Source organism: Larus michahellis, chromosome 16 (assembly GCF_964199755.1).
Source record: "Larus michahellis chromosome 16, bLarMic1.1, whole genome shotgun sequence".
NCBI classification, from domain to species: domain Eukaryota; kingdom Metazoa; phylum Chordata; class Aves; order Charadriiformes; family Laridae; genus Larus; species Larus michahellis.
In genome coordinates this window covers 1,654,637-1,676,475 of record NC_133911.1, presented here as the reverse complement: position 1 = coordinate 1,676,475, position 21,839 = coordinate 1,654,637, and the positions used below count along the sequence as shown (strand labels likewise).

The following is a 21,839-nucleotide window of genomic DNA, read 5'->3' as shown; positions in this document are numbered from 1 at the left end:
CTGTGGGGGTGCCCCCCCCCCCCAATATACAGCACTGGGAGAAAAAAGTGGGGGTGCAGCAAAAGGAGGGAGGGGGGGGGTTGTCCCCCCCCCCCAAAAAAGTGTCACTTACTCAGCGGGGGGTCGTCCTCGGGCTCGGCCACCACCATGCCCGCGGGCGCAGGGGGGGCCCCGGGCACTGCCCGCCCAGGAGGAGGAGGAGGAGGAGGAAGAGGAGGAGGAAGAAGAGGAGGAAGAGGAGGACGGAGAGGAGACAGAGCTTGAGAGCGGTGACACGAAGGTGACACCCCGGGGACCGGTGCCACCCCCCCGGCGTCCCTTACCGGTGGGTGTCAGCCCGAGGGCGGGTACGTGGGTAGTGTTCTTGGGCAGCCAGGGGACACCGCTGCCGTCCTCCCCGCTGCCATCTGCAATGGGGACAGCACGGGTGGCACCCAGGGTGGCACCCACTCACGGTGACACCCACCCACGGTGGCACCCACCCCTGGTGGCACCCAACCCCGGTGACACCTTACAGCCAGGTGCCATCAGGTGCCACGGCCGCCTGCAATGGGGACAGCACAAGTGGCATCCAGGTGGCACCCATTCATGGTGACACCCACCCATGGTGGCACCCACCTGGGGTGACAGCCAGCCCTGGTGGCACCCAACCATGGTGACACCTTACAGCCAGGTGCCGTCACCCTCTGCAATGGGGACAGCACAAGTGGCATCCAGGTGGCACCCACTCGTGGTGACACCCACCCACGGTGGCACCCAACCATGGTGGCACCCAGCCACCTGGTGCCACCTTACTGCCAGGTGCCACCAGGTCCCACTGCCACCTGCAATAGGGACAGCACAAGTGGCATCCAGGTGGCACCCATCCGTAGTGACACCCACCCAGTGTGGCACCCACCCAGGGTGACAGCCACCCATGGTGACAGCCATGGCACCCGGTGCCACCTCACCACCAGATGCCACCAGCTCCCAGTGCCATCTGCAATGGGGACAGTGTAAGTGGCACCCAGGGTGACACCCATCCATGGTGACAGCCATGGCACCTGGTGCCACCTCACCACCAGATGCCACCAGCTCCCGGTGCCATCTGCAATGGGGACAGCGCGAGTGGCACCCAGGGTGACACCCATCCATGGCAGCACCCACTCGTGGTGACACCCACCCTGTGTGGCACCCACCCATGGTGACAGCCACTCACTCATGCCACCCAGTGCCACCTCACCACCAGATGCCACCAGCTCCCGGTGCCATCTCCAATGGGGACAGCGCGAGTGGCACCCAGGGTGGCACCCCCCCATGGTAGCACCCACTCATGATGACACCCCCCAAAAGGTGCCACCCCCCCCCCCACCCCGCCCCCGCCGCTGCCACCTTACCGCCAGACGCCACCAGGTCCTCGTCATCGGAGAGCTGGGCGTAGTACCGCCGTCCCCGCGTCCCCCCGACGTGGTCGGCCACCGTGTCCTCGGGGAAGGAGGTCTCGGCCGAGCCCCGGGCGCCGCCATGGGTGACCTGGGGGGACACCCGCCAACCCCCCCCCGCTGGGTGCCAGGCCACGTCACCGCCACCGGTGGCGGGGTAGGGGGGGGGACACCAAGGGGTGGGTGCTGGCAGGGCCCGGGCCGCATAGCTGCGCCGTGGAGTCACGGCCGGCGGCGCGGGGGGGGGATGAGCTCATCGCCCCCCGCTGCATTCCTGCCCCGCCACCGCCACGCAGCGCGCACACGCGTGTGCGGGGACACGGACGCAGGGGCAGGGGGACAGCAGGGGGTCGCGGCGCACCGGGGGAGGGCGGGGGGGGAAGGGGGGAGGTCGCACACACACGGGGACGCGTGTGGGCACCGACACGCGGCTCTGCACGTGGTTGCACCATTGCATGTGTGCACCGACACGGGGACGCGTGTGTGCACTCACACGTGGCTGTGCACATGCATTTGCACCTCTACGTGCGTGCACCGACACGGGGACGTGTGTGCACACTCACACGCGGCTCTGCACATGTTTGCACCATTGCATGTGTGCACCGACACGGGGACGCGTGTGCACACTCACACGCGGCTCTGCACATGCGTTTGCACCTCTACGTGCGTGCACCGACACGGGGACGCGTGTGCACACTCACACATGGCTGTGCACACGCGTTTGCACAACTATGTGCATGCACCGACACGGGGACGTGTGTGCGCACTCACACGCAGCTCTGCACACGTTTGCGCCATTGCATGTGTGCAACGACACGGGGACACATGTGCACACTCACACGCGTCGGCACCACTACATCTGTGCACCGACACGGGGACGCGTGTGTGCACTCACACGTGGCTCTGCACACGCGTTTGCACCACTATGCGTGTGCACCGACACGGGGACGCGTGTGCACACTCACACGTGGCTCTGCACACGCGTTTGCACCACTACGTGCATGCACCGACCGACATGGGGACTCGTGTGTACACGCACACACGCGGCTCTGCACACGTTTGCGCCATTGCATGTGTGCAACGACATGGGGACACATGTGCACACTCACACGCGTCGGCACCACTACATCTGTGCACCGACACAGGGACGCATGTGCGCACTCACACATGGCTGTGCACACGCGTTTGCACAACTATGTGCATGCACCGACACGGGGATGCGTGTGCGCACTCACACGCAGCTCTGCACACGTTTGCGCCATTGCATGTGTGCAACGACACGGGGACACGTGTGCGCACTCACACGCGTCGGCACCACTACATCTGTGCACCAACACGGGGACGCGTGTGCGCACTCACACGTGGCTCTGCACACGCATTTGCACCACTACATCTGTGCACCGACACGGGGATGCGTGTGCATACACACACGTGTGAGTGCGCACACGCATTTGCACCACTACATCTGTGCACCGACACGGGGACGCGTGTGCGCACTCACACGTGGCTCTGCACATGTATTTGCACCACTACGTGCATGCACCGACACGGGGATGCGTGTGTACACGCACACACGCGGCTCTGCACATGTTTGCACCATTGCATGTGTGCAACGACACGGGGACGCATGTGCGCACTCACACATGGCTGCGCACACGCGTTTGCACCACTACGTGCATGCACCGACACGGGGACGCGTGTGCGCACTGCCACGTGGCTGCGCCCACACATTTTCACCACGACGTGCCTGCACCGACACAGGAAGCACGTGCACACGCATTTGCACCACTGCGTGCACGCACCGACACGGGGGCGCGTGCGCACAGCAGCGTGGGGCTGTGCACGTGTGTTTGCACAACCACACGGGTGCAGTGACACCGGGACACGTGTGCAGAGCAGCACGGGGCATTGCACACGTGTTTGCGCCATACACGCATGCACTGACGCGACGATGCGTGTGCGCGGTGGCGTGGGGCTGTGCACACGCATTTGCACTGCTACGTGCGTGCCTCAACACCGAGACGCGTGTGCACAGGCATTTGCACCACCACACGCGTGCACACAAGCGCAAGGAGGTGTGCGCACGACAGCATGCGGCTCGCACACGCATTTGCAGCGCTACACGTGCGCACTGACACGGGCACGCGTGTGCACACCGACACGGGGGCAGGCGTGCACACAGACACGGGGACACGTGCGCACACGCACACAAGGACATGTGTGCACACCCACACGGGGACTGGGGTCCACACTGACACGGGGACGTGTGTGGACAGACGTGGGGATGCGTGTGCACACCCACACGGGGACGCGTGTGCACACTGACACGAGGACACGTGTGCACTGACACGGGGACAGGCGTGCACACTGACACGGGGACGCGTGTGCACACTCCCATGCGGACAGGCATGCACACTGACATGGGGACACAAGTGCAGACATGGGGACATGTGCACACTGACATGGGGATGCGTGTGCACAGACATGGGGACAGGGTGTGCACACTGACACAGGGATGCCTGTGCACACTGACACGGGGACACGTGTGCACACTGACACGGGGACATGCGTGCACACAGACACAGGGACGCGTGCGCACACTCACACGGGGACAGGCGTGCACGCTGACACGGGGAGACTTCTGCACACAGACACGGGCACGTGTGTGCGCACTGACACGGGGACAGGCGTGCACACTGACACGAGGATGCGTGTGCACACTGACACAGGACATGTGTGCCCAGACATGGGGACAGGCGTGCACACTGACACGGGGACGCGTGTGCACACCCACACGGGTACAGGGTGTGCACACTGACATGGAGACGCATGTGCACACTGACACGGGGACGCGTGTGCACACTCCCATGCGGACAGGCATGCACACTGACATGGGGACACAAGTGCAGACATGGGGACATGTGCACACTGACATGGGGATGCGTGTGCACAGATGTGGGGACAGGGTGTGCACACTGACACAGGGATGCCTGTGCACACTGACACGGGGACAGGCGTGCACACAGACATGGGGACACGTGTGCACACTGACACAAGGACATGCGTGCACATGCACACAGGGACGCGTGCGCACACTCACACGGGGACAGGCGTGCACGCTGACACGGGGAGACTTCTGCACACAGACACGGGCACGTGTGTGCGCACTGACACAGGGACAGGCGTGCACACTGACACGAGGATGCGTGTGCACACTGACACAGGACATGTGTGCCCAGACATGGGGACAGGCGTGCACACTGACATGGAGATGCGTGCGCACAGTGACACAAGGACATGTGTGCACAGAGAGACGGGGACACGTGCGCACACTCACACGAGGACATGTGTGCACACCCACATGGGGACAGGGGTCCACACTGACATGGGGACGCATGTGCAGAGACGTGGGGATGCGTGTGCACACAGACACGGGGACAGGGTGTGCACACTGACACAGGGATGCCTGTGCACACTGACATGGGGACAGACGTGCACACAGACATGGGGACACATGTGCACACAGACATGGGGACACATGTGCACACTGACACAAGGACATGCGTGCACATGCACACAGGGACGCGTGCGCACACTCACACGGGGACAGGCGTGCACGCTGACACGGGGACGCATGTGCACACCAACACGGGGAGACTTCTGCACACAGACACGGGCACGTGTGTGCGCACCGACACGGGGACAGGCGTGCACACTGACACGAGGACGCGTGTGCACAGACACGGAGACGTGTGTGCACACTGACACGAGGACACACGTGCACAGACATGGGGACGCGTGTGCGCACCGACACGGGGACGCGCGTGCACAGACACGGGGACAGGGTGCGCACACCCACACGGGGACGCGTGTGCGCACTGACACAAGGACGCCCCAGCAGGTCCCCACCCCACCCCCCCCCCCCCCCCGCCCCGTCGCCCGTGGCGGCAGGAATCCGTCGGGGCAGCACTTTGCTGTACAAACAAGCGCCGGGGGGATTAAGCGGGCGCTGGGGCGGGGGGGCCAAGGGACAAGGTGGGGGACACACACACACACACACACACACAAACCACGACACGGCGCCCCAAAGGGGTCTGGCTGTGGGTGGGGGCACCCTGTGGGTGCCAGCCCAGCCCCGGCTGCTGGGGGGGGGGGGGGGGGCAAGGGGGGGGGGGTTGTGCAGAGGGGGAAACTGAGGCAGGGAGGAGGCCAGGGTGCTCTGCCCCTGCGCCCCACACATGCACCGAGTGTGTGGGTCCTCTGCCCCCCGCTCCCCACACACGCAGTGAGCGTGTGGGTGCTCTGCTGGTCCTCCCCACACATGCACCGAGCGTGTGGGTCCTCTGCCACCACTCCCCACACACGCACCGAGCGTGTAGGTCCTCTGCCCCCCGCTCCCCACACATGCACCGAGCGTGTGGGTCCTCTGCCACCACTCCCCACACACGCACCGAGCGTGTGGGTCCTCTGCCCCCCGCTCCCCACACATGCACCGAGCGTGTGGGTCCTCTGCCACCACTCCCCACACACGCACCGAGCGTGTGGGTCCTCTGCCCTCCGCTCCCCACACATGCAGTGAGCGTGTGGGTGCTCTGCTGGTCCTCCCCAGACACGCACTGAGCGTGTGGGTCCTCTGCCCCTGCTCCCCACATGTGCCCTGAGTGTGTAGGTCCTCTGCTGCCGCTCCCCCACACATGCAATGAGCGTGTGGGTCCTCTGCTCCTGCTCCCCACATGTGCCCTGAGTGTGTAGGTCCTCTGCTGCCGCTCCCCCACACATGCAATGAGCGTGTGGGTCCTCTGCTCCTGCTCCCCACACACGCAACGAGCGGGCGAGTGCTCTGCTGTTGCTCCCCCACACATGCACCGAGCGTGTGGGTCCTCTGCCGCCGCGCCCCACGCACACAACGAACACGTGGGTGCTCTGCCCCTGCTCCCCACACATGCAATGAGTCTGTAGGTCCTCTGCCCCTGCTCCCTACACATGCAATGAGCGTGTGGGTCCTCTGCTCCTGCTCCCCACACACGCAATGAGCGGGCGAGTGCTCTGCTGTTGCTCCCCACACACACAACGAACACGTGGGTGCTCTGCCCCTGCTCCCCACACATGCAATGAGTCTGTAGGTCCTCTGCCGCCGCTCCCCACACATGCAATGAACACATGGGTCCTCTGCCCCTGCTCCCCACACATGCAATGAGTCTGTAGGTCCTCTGCCGCCGCTCCCCACACATGCAATGAGCGTGTGAGTCCTCTGCTCCTGCTCCCCATACACACAATGAGCATGTGGGTCCTCTGCCCCCCACTCCCCACACATGCAATGAGTGTGTGGGTGCTCTGCCCCCCCAGCTCCCCACACACGCACCGAGCGGGCGGGTGCTCAGCCCCGCCAGGCAGCGGGCCCCATCCCGGGCAGGCGGAAGGGCAGCTGCCTGTCCTGTCACCGGCGGTGGCCGGAGAGGGGACAATCAACCCCTCTCCTGTTACCGGAAGCCTCCCCGCGCCGCGGGCCCCGCACCCGGACGCCTGGGCTCCCCCCGCCGCCGGGGCACTGCGCCCGGCCGGACGCCGCCGCCGCCGCTCACATTTTCCACTCGCCGGCCCAAATCCTGCCCCGCACCCTGGGGAAAAGGCCGGGGGTGGGGGGGGGACGACGGTGAGGAAGAGGAGGGTGAGGAAGCACCACCCTGGCCCACGTACGGCTCCGCTCGACCAACCTCACGCCCCAGATTGGAAGGTGGGGGGGAACCTCAACACCATCCCACACCCCCCTCCCCCAATTTGGATGTGCCCTCTAGTCAAAATCTGGATGTGCCCCCCCCGCAAAATCTGGATGCGACCCCCAAAGTATGGATTCTCCCGCCCCAAATCTGGATGTGACCCCCCCCCCCCGGCAAATCTGGATGTGACCCCCTAAATCTGGATAGACACCCCCCCCCCAAGTCTGGATGTACCCCCCCCCCCAAATCTGGATTCCCCCTGCCCCAAATCTGCCCGTGACCCCCCTAAATCTGTATGTACACCCCCCCCCCCCCAAATCTGGATATTCCCATCCCACCCCATCCGGGTGAGGAAGAGGAGGTGACGCACCGCAAGAATAATAACCGGGGGGGGTTATTAATAGCAGCCCCCCCAGCCTTATTGTTCCCCCAAGGTCGCGGCTAAAATGAGTTTCCCCCCCCCCCCCCGCCCCTGCAAACCTTCCTCCTCCCCTGGGGGGTCCCCCTGGACCGAGGGGACCCTGCTGCGGTGCTGAGCCACCCCCGCCTTTTTTTTGGGGGGGGGGGGGGGGCCCTGCCAGCACAGCTGGCGGGATGCTGCTCCCTTGGGGGGTTGGGGGGGGTACAGGCAGCTGCCTAAACTCCCCCCCCCCCCCCCCAGCTGCTGCCCGCCCCCGGTGATTTGGGGGTGAAAACAGCTGTGGGGTCAAAGTCACTCCTACGGGGGGGGGGGGGAGCCCAAAATATGTGTGCGTGTCCGTCCCCCCCCCCCGCCGCCCCGGCTGCATTCCTCCCCACTGGCATTGCCTAATTTGTCCCAAAAAAAGCTGGGTTTTGAAGGTGGGGGGGGTGGAAAGAAGCGGGGGGGCGCGGGGGGGGGGGGGGCAGAAAGGGAACGCCCCGGGGGCGCCGAAGGGACCCAAACGTCCTGGCGGGGCCCCAGGGCTGGATCCTCCTGCTCTTCCTCCTCCTCCTGCTCTTCCTCCTCCTCCTCCTCCCGGCCAGGCCATCTTTGGCCATGGGAGAGAGCCGGGAGCGCGCGCGCCGGGGGGGGGCGCCACGTGCGCTTGGGGGGGGGGGGTGGCCCTGCCTGGGGGTCCCCAAAGGTCGCCAAAGGTCCCCAAAGGTCGCCACGGGGGGTCACGAGCACCCCCCCACCCCCCCCATGAAGCATGGTGGCGGGGGGCAAGCAAAGCTTGCGAGTGGGCAAGCACGAGGCGGGGGGGGTGGGGGGGGGCACACACGCGTGTGCGTGGCCCCCCCGGCCCCCCAACTTCACACACTCTCCCCCCCCCCCCCCCCCGCCTCCCTTCTCCCCACCCCTTTCCCCCCAGGCCTGGCGATCTTATCGCACATTCCTGCTGCGCCCTCGCCCCCCCCCCCCAACTCACCCCACATTAACCCTTCAGAGCCCGGCTGGGGGGGGGCGCCCCCCCCCCCCCCCCCCACACACACATGCCAAGCCAGACCCCCCCCCCCACCACCACCTCCCCGGTGGGAGTGGGTGAAACCCCCCCCCCCCCCGAATATTTTAAGGGGGGGGGCACATTCCTCAGCATCCCGCGGGGGGGGGATGAGGGGGGGATGGGATGATGGAGTGCCACCCCACCAGGGTGTCCCCAAATCCCCCCCCCCCCCGAGCACAATGGGGCTGGGTGTGGGGGTGCAAAATGGGACATTTCCCCCCACCCCCACAAGCTCCTCGTCTTCTGTGTCGTCCCCCCCCCCACACACACACAACCCCCCCGGGACGTGGGTGGGAGCCCCACGGCGGAGTTGGGGGGGGGGGGGGGGGGGGCAACCTTGCCAGCATGGCCCCGAGCAACAAGGCCCCCTCTGTTCTCAGCCCCGGGCGCCGTCCCAGCCCCAAACCACCCCCCTGCCCCCCCCTACGTCACGGTGGGGGGGGGGGGGGGGGGCCCACATCGCCACTCACCCCGCTTGGGGACCCCCCCCCCCCCCACCTCAAATAGGGGGTGCCCTGCCCCACGGCGCAAACGCACCCTGTTTTCCCCCCCGGGGGGGCACCCAGAGGTGTCACCCCACCCTCCCCCCGCAGCTGGGTGTCACACACCCACCCCCCCACCCCCCCCCGCAGGGACACCCCCAGACGCAGTCGCCCCCCAGCTCGGGGAGGGGGGGGGTATTTTGGGAGCGTATTTTTAGGGTGGCCGGCGCCACCCGTCACCCTTTAAATTTAGCCGGGGCGGGAGAGGGGGATGGGGGGGGTGCGGGGGGGGGGGGGGGGGCAGCACCCCAGAAGCAGGATGCACCCCTACATGCGCCCCCCCCCCCGCTCGGGGAGAGGGGGGCTGTGGGGTCCCGGGGGGGGGCACAGCTCGACCCCGGGGGGATGATGGGGGGACACCCCCCCCCCTCCACTCCGGGGCCTGGGGGACGTCAGTTCCCCGAGGGGACAGGGCAGGGTGACCCCCCCCGCCCCCCCCCCCCCCCCCCCCCCCGGTCCCTGGGGGCCCCCAAGTCCCGGAGGGGACAAGGCACGGGGACCCCCCCCCCCCCCCTTGGTACCCTGGGGGACCCCGAGTCCCGGATGGATGGGACAGGGCAGGGTGATGGGGACCCCCCCCCCCCTTCTCCTTGGTACCCTGGGGGACCCCGCAGGGTGCTGGGGTCCCCGCATCCCCTGGTACACAGGGGGGACACCCCCCCCCCCGAGCAGGATGCTGGGATCCCCGCATCCCCCCGGTACCCGGGCGGGGGGGGGGGGCACCCTAATTCCCTCAGGGGCCAGAGCAGGCTGATGGGGACCCCACGTGCCCCCGCTACAAGGGGGGGGGGACCCCAATCCCTTAGAGAATGGGGGGACACCCCCCCTCCCCGCCTTTGTGCTCGGGGGGGGGGCCCAATTCCCTCGGGGACCAGGGCTCGGCCCGCAGCCTCCTGTAGCTCGGGGGGAGCGGGGGGGGGACACACATCCCCCAATTCCCTCCAGGCGCAGGACAACCCCCCCCCCAAACCCTATAGGGGACCCGAAGTCCTTTAGGGGACCCCGAATCCCGCACGGCAGCCCGACCCTGGGGGGGGGGGGGGGGTCACACACACCCCAACTCCGCCGGGGGGGGGGGGGGCTCCAACCCCTGCCAGGGGACCCCGACTACTTCACGGGACCCCCAAGTCCGGGGGGGGGGGACGACGACACACCCCAAGCCCTCCAAGGACCCCCAACTAACTCCTTTGGGGGCCCCCAACTCCTTTAGAGGACCCCAAATCCCGCACGGGACCCCCAACTCCGGGGAGGGGGGGGGGGGGGGGGCGCACTCCAACTCCTGGGGGGGGTCCCAACCCCTCCCAGGGCCCCCCAACCCCTTCCGAGGGCCCCCAACTAACTCCTTTGGGGGCCCCCCAACTCCTTTAGGGGCCCCCAACTCCTTCAGAGGCCCCCAAATCCTGCACGGGCCTCCAACGCCGGGGGGGGGGGGGGGGGACACGACACCCCAACTCCGCGGGGGGGGCCCCCAACTCCGGGTGAGGAGAGAGAGGGGTTGGGGGGGGGCCCTCCAAGCCTTCCCAGGGCCCCCAACTCCTCCGTGGGGGGGACCCCAACCCCTCTTAAGGGCCCCCAACTCCCCTCGGGACCTCTCCCCTTCCCCTCCCGGGGACACCCACACCCCCCCCACACCCCCCCCCTCAATTCCCGCGGGGTCGCGGCGGCGGCGGGGGGGGGGGGGGGGGGTGAAGGAGGGGGGGGGACACACGGACACACACACACGACACTCACTCCCAGGAGGGCTCCCAGCAGCAGGAGGGCGCCCAGCGCCGCCGGTCCCCGCCGCCCCATCGCCCGGCTCCGGCCCCGCCGCTGGGCTCCGGCCCGCTCCGCTCCGCGCCGCTGCCCGCCCCGGGACGGCCCCGCCCCGCCCCCCCCCCCCCACCTCCCCACACCCACCCACCCCCCCCCCCCCAACGGCTCGGCGGGCGGGGCCGCGGCAGCGCAACCACGGCCTGGGGGGGGGCACCGGGGGGGAGCCGTGGGGGGGGGCGGGGGGGGGGGCAAAGCCGGGAACTTGCAGGGGGACACGGGAGGGGGGGGGGGGCGCTGTGAACTTCCACGGCGACACTCGGGGACGTTGGGGGGGGTGGTGGTGGGGGGACACTTGTGAGCTTCCAGGGGGCCACGGGGGGACGTGGGGACATTGCGGGGGGGCACTTGTGAACTTCCACGGGGACGCTGGGGGACGTGGGGACGCTGGGGGGGGGGGGGGACACACCCTTGTGAGCTTCCAGGGGGACACGGGGGGACGCGGGGACAGCGGGGGACACCACTTTGAACTCGCAGGGGGACACGGGGGGGCCGTGAGGACAGCGGGGGGGACCCTTATGAGCTTCCACGGGGACACGGACACCGGGGGGCACCTCTGTGAAGTTGCGGGGGGACACGGGGGGGGCGTGGGGACAGCGGGGGACACCACTTTGAAGTCGCAGGGGGACACGGGGGTGGGGCGTGAGGACAGCGGGGGGGACCCTTATGAACTTCCACGGGGACACGGACACCGGGGGGCACCTCTGTGAGCTTCCAGGGGGACACGGGGGGGCGTGGGGACAGCGGGGGACACCGCTGTGAAGTTGTATGGGGACACGGGGGGGGGCGTGGGGACACCGGGGGACACCACTTTGACCTCGCAGGGGGACACGGGGGGGAACGGGGACGGCGGCGGGGACCGTTGTGAGCTTCCAGGGGGACGCGGGGTGGGAGCGGGGACACCGGGGGACACCACCGTGAACTTCCACGGGGACACGGGCGAGGGCGTGGGGACACCGGGGGACGCCGCTGTGAAGCTCCGCGGGGACACGGGAGGGCGCAGGGACACCGTGCGGCTGCTCTGTGAACCTGCAGGGGGACACGGGGGTGGGGGGGGCGTGGGGACACCAGGGGACACCTCTGTGCGCTCCCACGGGGACACGGCGTGGGGGGGGGAGCGTGGGGACACCACCTGTGCCACACACCCGGGGCTTATAGGGGCTATGGGGCAGCAGGGACATGGGGCAATATGGGGGCTATAGGGGACACCGGAGCTTATAGGGGCTATAGGGGACAAGGGGGCTTATAGGGGCTTATAGGGGCTATGGGGCAGCAGGGGCATGGGGCAGTATGGGAGCTATAGGGGACAAGGGGGCTTATAGGGGCTTATAGGGGCTATGGGACAGTAGGGGCATGGGGCAGTATGGGGGCTATAGGGAACAAGGGGGCTTATAGGGGCTATGGGGCAGCAGGGGCATGGGGCAATATGGGGACTATAGGGGATAAAGGGGCTTATAGAGGCTATGGGGCAGCAGGGGCATGGGGCAGTATGAGAGCTATAGGGGATAAGGGTGCTTATAGGGGCTTATAGGGGCTATGGGACAGTAGGGGCATGGGGCAGTATGGGGGCTATAGGGAACAAGGGGGCTTATAGGGGCTATGGGGCAGCAGGGGCATGGGGCAATATGGGGACTATAGGGGATAAAGGGGCTTATAGAGGCTATGGGGCAGCAGGGGCATGGGGCAGTATGAGAGCTATAGGGGATAAGGGTGCTTATAGGGGCTTATAGGGGCTATGGGGCAGCAGGGGCATGGGGCAGTATGGGGGCTATAGGGGACAAGGGGGCTTATAGGGGCTTATAGGGGCTATGGGACAGTAGGGGCATGGGGCAGTATGGGGGCTATAGGGAACAAGGGGGCTTATAGGGGCTATGGGGCAGCAGGGGCATGGGGCAGTATGAGGGCTATAGGGGACAAGGGTGCTTATAGGGGCTTATAGGGTCTATGGGGCAGCAGGGGCATGGGGCAGTATGGGGGCTATAGGGGACAAGGGTGCTTATAGGGGCTATGGGGCAGCAGGGGCATGGGGCATGGGGCCGTACGGGGCTATAGGGGACACCGAGGCTATGGGAGCAAAGGGGCTATAGGGCCTATGATGGGTCCCATGTGCCTGGCGGGTGTGGGGGCTATGGGGGGTACAGGGAGCTATAGGGGCTACGGAGGGAACGAGGGGCATTGGGGAGTATGGAGCATATTGGGGGCAGAGGGTCCATTGGGGGGCAGAGGGGGTATAGGGGCTATGGGGGCACCAGGACATGAGGGTATGAGAGGCACAGGGGCTATAGGGGCTGGGGGGGGGGGCGGCATAGGTGCCTGAGTGGTATAGGGGCTATGGGGGGCATGGGGGCTATAGGGAGTATGGGAGCTGTGGGGTCGCAGGGGGTCTGGGGGCACTGGGGGCAGGGGGGTATGGGGGCTATAGGGGACACTGGGGCTCTGGAGGGCACAGGGGTTATAGGGTCCATGGTGCGTACCCTGCACCTATAGGATCCAGGGCAGGGGGGGTAAGAGGCTATAGGGGGGCACAGAAAGCTATAGGGGGGCACCAGGGGCATTGAGGATATGGGGGCTATGGGGGGCTATGGGGTCCAGGAGGGGTGTATGTATGGGGGCCATAGGGGCCATATGGGGACACCAGGGGCATGGGACAGTATAGAGACCATGGCGGGGGTGGGGGGGGAGGGCTATAGGGGCTATGGGGGACATAGGGGCAGGGGCAGTATGGATTCCGTAGGGGGGAGAGGGTTATGGCTGCTATGGGGGGCATCAGTGGCAAGGGAGGGTATGGGGTCTATAGGGGCACAGGGGCTATAGGGGCTATGGGGGACACAGGGGCAGGGAGGGGATGGGGGCTATAGGGGACACAGGGAGGGCTATAGGGGCTGTGAGGAGCACCAGGAGCAGGGGGGGTATGGGGGCTATAGGGGACACAGGAGGGGCTATAGGGGCTATGGGGGACACAGGGGCAGAGGCAGTATGGAGTCCATAGGGGGGACAGGGTTATAGTCGCCATGGGGGGCACCAAGGGCAGGCTGGGTATGGGGGCTATAGGGCAGAGGCGCTATAGAGTTTGTGGGGGGCACCTGGGTCAAGGGGGGTATGGGGTCTATAGGGGCAGAGGGGTTATAGGGTCTATGGGGGACATCAGAAGCAGGGAGGGTATGGGGGCTATAGGGGACACAGGAGGGGCTGTAGGGACTATGGGGGACACAGGGGCAGGGGGAAAAGGGGGGTTATAGGGTCTATGGGGGGCACCAAGAGCAGGGAGGGTATGGGGGCTATAGGGGGGACAGGGTTATAGTGGCCATGGGGGGCACCAAGGGCAGGCTGGGTGTGGGGGCTATAGGGCAGAGGCACTATAGGGTTTGTGGGGAGCACCTGGGTCAAGGGGGTATGGGGGTTATAGGGACAGAGGGGTTATAGGGTCTATGGGGGGCACCAGGGGCAGGGAGGGTATGGGGTCTATAGGGGCAGAGGGGTTATAGGGGCTATGGGGGCTATAGGACAGAGGGGCTATAGGGGGTATGGGGGCTATGGGGGACACAGGAGGGGCTATAGGGGCTATGGGGGACACAGGGGCAGGGGAGGTATGGGGGCTATAGGGCAGAGGGGTTATAGGGTCTATGGGGACACCAGGGGCAGGGGCGGTATGGGGGCTATGGGGGACACAGGAGGGGCTTAGAGGGGCTATGGGCGGCACAGGGGCAGGGGGGGTATGGGGGCTATAGGGCAGAGGGGCTCTGGGGGGCACAGGGGCAGGGTGGGTATGGGGGCTATAGGAGACACAGGAGGGGCTATAGGGGCTATGGGGGACACAGGGGCAGGGGGAGTATTGCAGCTATAGGGGACACAGGAGGGGCCATAGGGGCTATGGGGGGCACAGGGGCAGGGTGGGTATGGGGGCTATAGGAGACACAGGAGGGGCTATAGGGGCTATGGGGGGCACAGGGGCAGGGGGGTATGGGGGCTATAGGGGACACAGGAGGGGCTATAGGGGCTATGGGGGGCACAGGGGCAGGGGGGGTATGGGGGCTATAGGGGACACAGGAGGGGCTATAGGGGCTATGGGGGGCACAGGGGCAGGGGGGGTATGGGGGCTATAGGGGACACAGGAGGGGCTATAGGGGCTATGGGGGGCACAGGGGCAGGGGGGGTATGGGGGCTATAGGGGACACAGGAGGGGCTATAGGGGCTATGGGGGGCACAGGGGCAGGGGGGGTATGGGGGCTATAGGGGACACAGGAGGGGCTATAGGGGCTATGGGGGACACAGGGGCAGGGGGGGTATGGGGGCTATAGGGGACACAGGAGGGGCTATAGGGGCTCTGGGGGGCACAGGGGCAGGGGGGGTATGGGGGCTATAGGGGACACAGGAGGGGCTATAGGGGCTATGGGGGGCACAGGGGCAGGGGGGGTATGGGGGCTATAGGGGACACAGGAGGGGCTATAGGGGCTATGGGGGACACAGGGGCAGGGGGGGTATGGGGGCTATAGGGGACACAGGAGGGGCTATAGGGGCTATGGGGGGCACAGGGGCAGGGGGGGTATGGCGGCTATAGGGGTATGGGGGCTGTAGGGGTATAGGGGGCTATAGGGGCTCCCTGGGCACGGCTGGCTGGGCGCCGGGTGCCACGTCCCCCCAAGGCCGAGGTTAATGGTTAACCCCCCCCCCCCAGCGCCCAGGTGGGTGCCGGCTGCCCGTTCCCAGGGGCGCCCTTGGGTGCCCCCGATAGCGGGGGGGATTTAAGGCGGGCGGCCGCCCCTGCTGCGCCCTGACCGAACCGGGACCGCGATGCTGACCCTCCTCCTCCTGCTGTTGGTGGCCGGCGGTAAGGTGTCCCCGAGCCCCCAACCCGTGTCCCCCCCCCAAACCTCGGCGGGGTGACGGGGGGCCCGGTGGGTGACGGGTGCCACCTCCCGCAGGCGGCCGGGCCGCGGTGCTGCCGGACTCCCGGGTGGTCAACGGGGAGGATGCTGTGCCCTACAGCTGGCCCTGGCAGGTGAGCGGGGTCGGGGGGGAACGTATAGGGTGGCACCTATAGGGGGGTGGCACCTATAGGGTGGTGGCACCCAGGGGTGGCCGTGGCACCCACGGGTGGTCCCCGCAGATCTCGCTGCAGTACGAGCGGGACGGCACCTACCGCCACACCTGCGGGGGGACCCTCATCGCGCCCAACTGGGTGATGACGGCCGCGCACTGCATCTCGTGAGGGACCCCCCCCCCGCCCACCCTGGGGGGGGTGACGGGGTGGGGGGGTGCCGGGGGGGGGTGGGGAGGGGATGCAGGGAGCAGGGATGGGGGCACGGAGGAGGCGCGGGGCGCAGGAGGGGGCGCAGGGTGCAGGGATGGGTGCAGGAGGGGGTGCAGGGGGGATGCAGGGTGCAGGAGGGGGTGCTGGGGGGCAGGAATGGGGGCAGGAGGGGGTGTAGGGGGGTGCAGGGATGGGTGCTGGGGGTCAGGAATGGGTGCAGGAGGGGGGTGCAAGGTGCAGGGATGGGTGCATGGAGAGGATGCAGGGAGCAATGGGGTGCTGGGGGGCAGGAATGGGTGCAGGAGAGGGGTGTAGGGGGGTGCAGGGATGGGTGCAGGAGGGGGTGCAGGGTGCAGGAGGGGGTGCTGGGGGGCAGGAATGGGTGCAGGAGGGGGAGCAGGGTGCAGGAGGGGGTGCTGGGGGGCAGGAATGGGTGCAGGAGGGGGGTGTTGAGTGGTGCAGGGTGCAGGAGGGGGAGGAAGGGGTGCAGGGGGGGTGCAGGGTGCAGGAGGGGGTGCAGAGTGCAGGGGGGTGCTGGGGGGCAGGAATGGGTGCAGGAGGGGTGGGGGAGTGCAGGGTGCAGGGTGCAGGAGGGGGTGTAGGGTGCGGGAGGGGTGCCTTGGGGGGGTGCAGGAGGGCTGCAGGAGCAGGTGCACTGGGGGGGTGCAGGGTGCAGGGATGGGTGCCTTGGGGGGGCGCTGGGTGCAGGGATGGGTGCAGGGTGCAATGATGGGGTGCAGGGTGCAGGGATGGGTGCAGGAGGGGTGCCTCGGGGGGGGGGGTGCAGGGTGCAGGAGGGGTGCCTTGGGGGGGTGCAGGGTGCAGGGATGGGTGCAGGAGGGGTGCCTCGGGGGCGTGCAGGGCGCAGGAGGGGTGCCTTGGGGGGGTGCAGGGTGCAGGGATGGGTGCCTTGGGGGGGTGCAGGGTGCAGGAGGGGTGCCTTGGGGGGGTGCAGGGTGCAGGAGGGGTGCCTTGCGGGGACGCTGGCTGCCTTGGGGGGGGCGCGGGGTGCAGGAGGGCCCCGGTGTCCCCTGATGTCCCCGTCCCCGGGGCAGCTCCACGCTCACCTACCAGGTGGTGCTGGGCGAGTTCGACATGGGCGCCGAGGAGGGCCCCGAGCAGCGCATCCCCGTGGCCTCCAGCGACATCTTCGTCCACCCCAAATGGCGAAGCTACTGCGTGGCCTGCGGGTGAGCGGGGGCCCTGGGCGGGGGGGGGGGGGGGTCAGGGACACTGTGTGTGTGTGTGTCCCCCAAGATTCCCCCACCCCACCCCACCCCCCCCGGTGACACGTGTCCCTGTGCGGCAGCAATGACATCGCCCTGATGAAGCTGCAGCGCCCGGCCGTGCTCAACACCCAGGTGCAGACGGGGCAGCTGCCCCCCCCCGACACCGTCCTGCCCGATGGGTACCCCTGCTACCTGAGCGGCTGGGGACGGCTCTCCAGTGCGTCCCGGGGGGGGGGACACGGCGGGGGGACGGAGGGAGGGAGGGAGGGAGGGATGGGAAGATGGGTGGGGAGATGGGTGGGGAGATGGAGGAAGGGATGGGGAGATGATTGGAGGGATGGATGGGGAGATGGATGGGGAGATGGAGGGAGGGATGGAGGAAGGGATGGAGGGAGGGACGGGGAGATGGAGGGAGGGATGGGGAGACGGATGGGGAGATGGATAGGGAGATGGAGGCATGGATGGGGAGATGGTTGGAGGGATGGATGGAGAAACGGATGGAGAGATGGATGGAGGGAAAGATGGAGGGATGGATGGGGAGATGATTGGAGGGAGGGATGGGGAGATGGATGGGGAGATGGTTGGAGGGATGGGGAGATGGGTGGGGAGATGGAGGGAGGGACAGGGAGATGGGGAGATGGATGGGGAGATGGAGGGAGGGATGGGGAGATGGATGGGGAGATGGTTGGAGGGATGGATGGAGAAACGGATGGAGGGATGGATGGAGGGAAAGATGGAGGGATGGATGGAGGGAAAGATGGAGGGAAAGATGGAGGGAGGGATGGGGAGACGGATGGAGGGATGGGGAGATGGATGGGGGATGGATAGGGAGATGGAGGGATGCATGGGGAAATGGATGGGGAAATGGATGGAGAGATGGATGGAGGGAGAGATGGAGGGATGGATGGGGAGATGGATGGAGAATGGATGGGGAGATGGATGGGGACATGATTGGAGCTGTGGATGGGGAGATGGGTGGGAAGATGGAGGGATGGATGGGGAGATGATCGGAGGGAGAGATGGATGGGGGATGGAGGGGACGGGAGGAAGGATGGAGGAAAGCATGGAGGGATGAATGGTGGCGGGATGGAGAGAAGGATGGAGGGCTGTAGGGCTTAAAGGATGCAGGGATGAAGGGATGGATGGATGGAGGGATGGATGGATGGATGGATGGATGGATGGATGGATGGATGGACAGACAGATGTGGCATGGATTGGATGGATGGATGGAGGGAGGGAGGGATGGAGGGATGGATGGAGGGATAGATGGATGGATGGATGGAGGGATGGATGTGGCATGGATTGGATGGATGGATGGAGGGATGGAGGGAGGGATGGAGGGATGGAGGGATGGATGGAGGGATGGAGGGATGGCTGGTCGGGGCCAGCAGGCAGGACATCGGGCACAGCCCCCCCCCAGCCTCCCTAACGCCCGGCTGCAGCGGGGGGGCCGCTGCCGGAGCGGCTGCAGCAGGCGCTGATGCCCGTGGTGGGCTTTGAGCGCTGCACCCAGCCCGACTGGTGGGGCAGCCTCTCCATCCGCCGCACCATGATCTGCGCCGGCGGCGCCGAGAAGGCCGGCTGCAACGTGAGTGCCGCGACGTGCCGGGGCGAGGTAGCCGGGGGGGACGACACGCCGGGACCCCCGAGCCGGCGCTGACCCCCTCCCACCCCTTCCCGTACCCCAGGGCGACTCGGGGGGTCCCCTGAACTGCCAGGCGGCCGACGGGAGCTGGGAGGTGCACGGCATCGCCAGCTTCGTCTCGGGGCTGGGCTGCAACGCGCCCAAGAAGCCGACGGTCTTCACCCGCGTCTCCGCCTTCGAGGACTGGATCGCCGAGGTGGGGGACGGGGTGTCGGGGTGCCGGGGCAACGGGACGCCACGGTGCCAGGGTGTCAGGGCGCTACGGCGGCAGGGGGCCATGGTGCCAGGGTGTCAAGGTGTCGGGGTGCCAGGGCACCGGGGTACTGGGCTGCCAGGGTGCTGGGGGAATGGGGTGCCATGATGTCGGGGTGCCGGGTGCCAGGGTAGCGGGCCACCAGGGTGGTGGGTGTCAAGGTGTCAGGGTGCTGGGGTGCCAGGGTGAGGAGGTGCCAGGGTGAGGAGGTGCCAGGGTAACTTGGTGTCGGTGTGCCAGGGCACAGGGGTGCCAGCGTGCTGGGGAAATGGGATGCCATGACGTCAGGGTGCCGGGTGCCAGGGTAGCGGGCCACCAGGGTGGTGGGTGTCAAGGTGTCAGGGTGCTGGGGTGCCAGGGTGAGGAGGTGCCAGGGTAACTTGGTGCTGGGGTGCCACTGTGCCATGGTACAGGGGTGCCAGGGTGCTGGGGAAATGGGATACCCTGATGGCAGGGTGCCGGGTGCCAGGTTGCTGGGCCAACAGGGTACCAGGAGATTGGGGTGCCAGGGTGCCGGGGTGCTGAGGTGCCAGGGTAATCGGTGCTGGGGTGACAGTGTGCCAGGGCAGGGGGATGTCGGGGTACCACGGTGTTGGGGAAATGGGATGCCCTGACATCAGGGTGCCAGGGTGCTCAGGTGCTGAGGTGTCAGGGTGCCAGGGTGCTGGGTGACAGGGTACCAGGGTACCAAGGGACTGGGGTGCCAGGGTGTCGAGGTGTCAGGGTGCCTGGGGTGCCAGGGCACTGGGATGCTTGGGTGGCAGGGTGCTGTGGTGCCAGGGTGCCCTGGTGTTGGGGTACCAGAGTGCTAGGGTGCTGGGTGCCATGGTGTTGGGAGTACCGGGGCACTGGGGTCCTTGGGTGTCACGGTGCTGGGGTAGCAGTGCGGCAGGGTGCTGGGGTACCAGGGCGTTGGGGCACGAGGGTGCCAGGGGACTGGGGTGACGGGGTGCCAAGGTACAGGGGTGACAGGGTACCAGGGGACCATGGCGCCGGGATGCCAGTGTGACAAGGTGCAGGGGGCTGGGACGCCAGGTTGTTGGGGTACCATGGTGCCAAGGGGTTGGGGTGCTGGGGCTCCAGGGTGCCAGGGGACTGGGGTGACGGGGTGCCGAGGTGCCAGGGGACCATGGCACTGGGGTGCTGGGGTACCAGGGTGACCGCAGGGTGCTGGGACGCCAGGTTGTTGGGGTACCATGGTGCCAAGGCATTGGGGTGCCGGGACACCAGGGTGCCGGGGTGTCACGTTGTTGGGAGTACCAGGGTGCCGGGGTGCCAGGGTACTGAGGCGTTGGAGTGCCAGGGCGCTGGGTGCCGGGTGTACCAGGGTGTTGGGTGCCGGGGTGCCGCCCCCACCCTGAGCAGCTTCTCCCTCCCAGATCATGAGCCAGAACTGAGCGCGGCGGCGACGGCGACCTCCCGGCGTGGCACCGGGCAAATAAACCCACAGCTCTCGCACCACGCGTGTCCCTGCGCTGCGGCGGGGGGCGGGGGCGGGGGGGGGGGAGGGTGGATGGCACTGGCCAAGGGGGCGCGGGGAGCACCCAGAGGTGCCCAGATACCACGGGGATGGGCGCCCAGAGACACCCCACTGTCACAGGGACCCTTCACCCCCCCAAGGAGCCATGATGCCACGGGGATGGGCACCGAGAGGTGCCCCGATACCAAGGGGATGGGCGCCCCAAGACGCCCAGGTGCCACGGGGACAAGCACCCCGAGGTGCCCTGAAGCCATGGGGATGGGCGCTGTGTGGCACCGTGGTGCCGCAGGGACAGGCACCCAAAAACACCTTGATGCCACGGGGATGGGGCCCCCTTCGGTGCCCTGATGCCACGGGGATGGGCCCCCCCCCGAGGCACCTCGATGCCACACAGATACCCCCTGGCCCCCCAGGAGCCCTGATGACACACTGACGGCCACCCAGTGACATCCTGTCGCAATGGGGATGGGCCCCCCTGAGGTGCCCTGAGGTCACAGGGATGGTCCCCCCCTCCATGTGCCCCGACGCCACGGTGATGGCCACCCAGTGACGTCCTGTCACCGCAGGGCTGGGCCCCCCTGAGGCGCCCCGAGGCCCCGGGGATGGCCCCCACCCAGCGCCCCAGGGCCACACAGCCATGGCCGTGGCTCTCCCGCCGCCTCCTGCCCTCCCGGCCCGGCCGTCGCTTCGCAACGGCCGCCACCAGCGCGTGACCAGCGAACAATGAGCCCTTTCACCAGCGACCCCACCACCGCTAGCACCCCTGGGACCCCCCGCCGGGGCACCCCGAGACCCCGCAACCCCCTCCGGGCACCCTGTGGGGATGGGTGCTACAGCCAACCCCCTCCGATTCCTCCAGGGATGCGGGTGGAAAATTCCTGCAGCGGGGCACCGGGGCTGTATAAGTTTTATTGGCCCCTTGTCACCATGTCCCAGGGGACCTTTGCCCTCCCGGCGGTGGCCCGGCATCGTTGCCGTCGGCCGCCAGTGCCGCCCCAGCATGCCGCAGCCCTGCCGCTACTG

At 67.6% G+C, this 21,839-nt stretch overlaps 2 protein-coding genes across 3 annotated transcripts in view; one reads left to right on the top strand and one right to left on the bottom strand.

Moving 5' to 3' along the window:
* Positions 1-11,009, bottom strand: part of HSPG2 (heparan sulfate proteoglycan 2) — a 65,337-nt gene extending 54,328 nt beyond the window's left edge. The window contains exons 1-4 of one of the 2 annotated variants that reach the window (XM_074560514.1): positions 10,878-11,009; positions 1,377-1,512; positions 324-407; positions 113-178 (exon numbers count right to left, since the gene is read on the bottom strand). In XM_074560514.1, coding sequence (XP_074416615.1) covers positions 113-178; positions 324-407; positions 1,377-1,512; positions 10,878-10,937 — 346 coding nt within the window. In that variant the 5' untranslated portion in view covers positions 10,938-11,009. The remainder of the gene's footprint in view (positions 1-112; positions 179-323; positions 408-1,376; positions 1,513-10,877) is intronic. The other variant, XM_074560515.1, reaches the window with a different exon arrangement.
* Positions 11,010-15,731: 4,722 nt separating this feature from the next.
* CELA3B (chymotrypsin like elastase 3B) lies at positions 15,732-20,733 on the top strand. Its single transcript, XM_074560667.1, has 8 exons — positions 15,732-15,786; positions 15,881-15,957; positions 16,066-16,163; positions 17,265-17,399; positions 17,519-17,655; positions 18,881-19,026; positions 19,127-19,279; positions 20,716-20,733. Exons 1-8 carry the CDS (start codon positions 15,750-15,752, stop codon positions 20,731-20,733), a joined length of 801 nt encoding a protein of 266 aa, XP_074416768.1. The 5' UTR covers positions 15,732-15,749.
* Positions 20,734-21,839: the final 1,106 nt, after the last annotated feature.

Bases quoted from the DNA above. Each gene is read 5' to 3' on its own strand.
- CELA3B (XM_074560667.1), top strand. From the start codon at position 15,750: ATGCTGACCCTCCTCCTCCTGCTGTTGGTGGCCGGCG. The intron at 17,400-17,518 runs GTGAGCGGGGGC...CCTGTGCGGCAG, and splicing joins AGCTACTGCGTGGCCTGCGG to CAATGACATCGCCCTGATGA. The intron at 17,656-18,880 runs GTGCGTCCCGGG...GCCCGGCTGCAG, and splicing joins CGGCTGGGGACGGCTCTCCA to CGGGGGGGCCGCTGCCGGAG.